The sequence below is a fragment of the Limulus polyphemus genome, unplaced genomic scaffold (assembly GCF_000517525.1).
Source record: "Limulus polyphemus unplaced genomic scaffold, Limulus_polyphemus-2.1.2 Scaffold292, whole genome shotgun sequence".
NCBI classification, from domain to species: domain Eukaryota; kingdom Metazoa; phylum Arthropoda; class Merostomata; order Xiphosura; family Limulidae; genus Limulus; species Limulus polyphemus.
The window spans coordinates 147,607-149,220 of record NW_013665902.1 but is presented as its reverse complement, the minus strand read 5'-3'; the positions used below and the strand labels follow the sequence as shown (position 1 = coordinate 149,220).

At 27.6% G+C, this 1,614-nt stretch overlaps 1 protein-coding gene across 1 annotated transcript in view; it reads left to right on the top strand.

The window, feature by feature from the left end:
- The window catches only part of LOC106457106 (methyltransferase-like protein 6), a 12,461-nt gene extending 10,971 nt beyond the window's left edge, over positions 1 to 1,490 (top strand). Inside the window, exon 5 of the mRNA XM_013916489.1 lies at positions 1,255 to 1,490. Coding sequence (XP_013771943.1) covers positions 1,255 to 1,400 — 146 coding nt within the window. The 3' untranslated portion in view covers positions 1,401 to 1,490. The remainder of the gene's footprint in view (positions 1 to 1,254) is intronic.
- The last annotated feature ends 124 nt before the right edge of the window (positions 1,491 to 1,614 follow it).

Sequence of the window (1,614 nt, the reverse complement as noted above, 5' to 3'; positions counted from 1 at the left end):
CAAAATACTATAAATGATATATGCCTTTTGATAGATTGATTAATTTGTAGAATGTAGAACGGTATGATACAAAAACCTGTACTGATTATGTTTAATATATGTGTGAGATTCACACTTTTGCAAAGCGATTGAGTGAAATATGTAATTTTGATGAAATTATGGACTGATTTTATTGCATGAAAGTGGGTTTAAAGGGTTAGGGCTAACATATTTAAAAAAATGTAGAAATATATTACTTCTTCATAAGAGTAACATTAAGGTTTGTATCATCTGTTGTTGGTATCTGTGGTCAAAATAAAACATTATAAATAGTAATGGCATTATTATTATTAAGATAACTTGATGTTTGTATTATAAAAATTCCAGTTTAAATTTTCCCAAAATGTTTTAGCAAAATTTTCTGCTGTCACTAGAAAAGTTTAGATTTCTTGATATAAGATAAGAACAAATGCGTTTTTTTTTCAATTCAGAAGTAATAAAACTTGTGTTTTTTTTTGGTTACAGTTCATTTTTTGTCTTGAAAGAATTTAATGTTTTTTTAGCAACTTCAGATGTCTCTAAAGAAGAAATATGCTATTTTAATGTAAAAAAACAATTTTATATAATACAATGTATAAAAGTTTCCATGTAACAAAATGAATGGTAATGTTACACAAAATATGTGTTTATTAACACTAGATGTTAAATAGTCCAAATCAATAGGTACACTTGTTTCTCACAATGTAAGAACTAAATTCATTGTTGCAACTTTGTGCTATGACAAAAACATGGGAAGGAAGGTGTCACAGTAAGAATTTGAATCTTATTATTTCTTTCAGTTATTTTAAACATCCAATTTCAGAGTTTTTAGTTCAACAACCTTCTAGCAATGTCACGTTTTTGTGAAGAACATTTTTTGTAATTTACTACACATGTTTGTTTATAGCATCTTGTATGGTGTGTGTGTATGTGTGCTTATAGCTAGAGTTAATGAAAAAAATTAAAAGAACCTTTAACTAAGGCTTCTGAAGCTTTAAAGTTATAACAAACATCTGCCATGCATTAAAACATTAGATTTATCAGGTCATCAGTATTAATATTGAAATAAGCACCTAAATAGGGTTTTAAGTGTAAATAATGCTGTGGTAATTTTACATGCTACACATGCATATCTTCAGAATAAAGTTATTATTCCTTTGGATTCAGATTATTGATCACTTTAGATTTATATAAAGATTCAAGTATCATTTATTTTGTTTTATTATTTTCTTACAGAGTATTTGTCCATGTTATTTAAAAGTGCTGGCTATGAGGTGGTGGCCAACAAATATGTAACCAGAGAGACGGTCAACAAGAAGGAAGGTGTTTGTGTGCCTCGAATTTTCATCCAAGGAAAATTTTGCAAATTGTTATCCCAGTAGTTTTAGAATGCATGATTGAATTTTAACAGACAATGACAAAGAATGTATATGAAATCAATTTTTATATATTAATAAAATTGCCCATGATTATTCAGTGTTCGTGTTTTATATTCATGCAATACAGAAATTTGTTATTTTTAGAAGCCACATAGTACTAATACTTTAATTATGTACTACAGTGGTATTGCTGTGGTTACTATTCTGTATTAGCTGT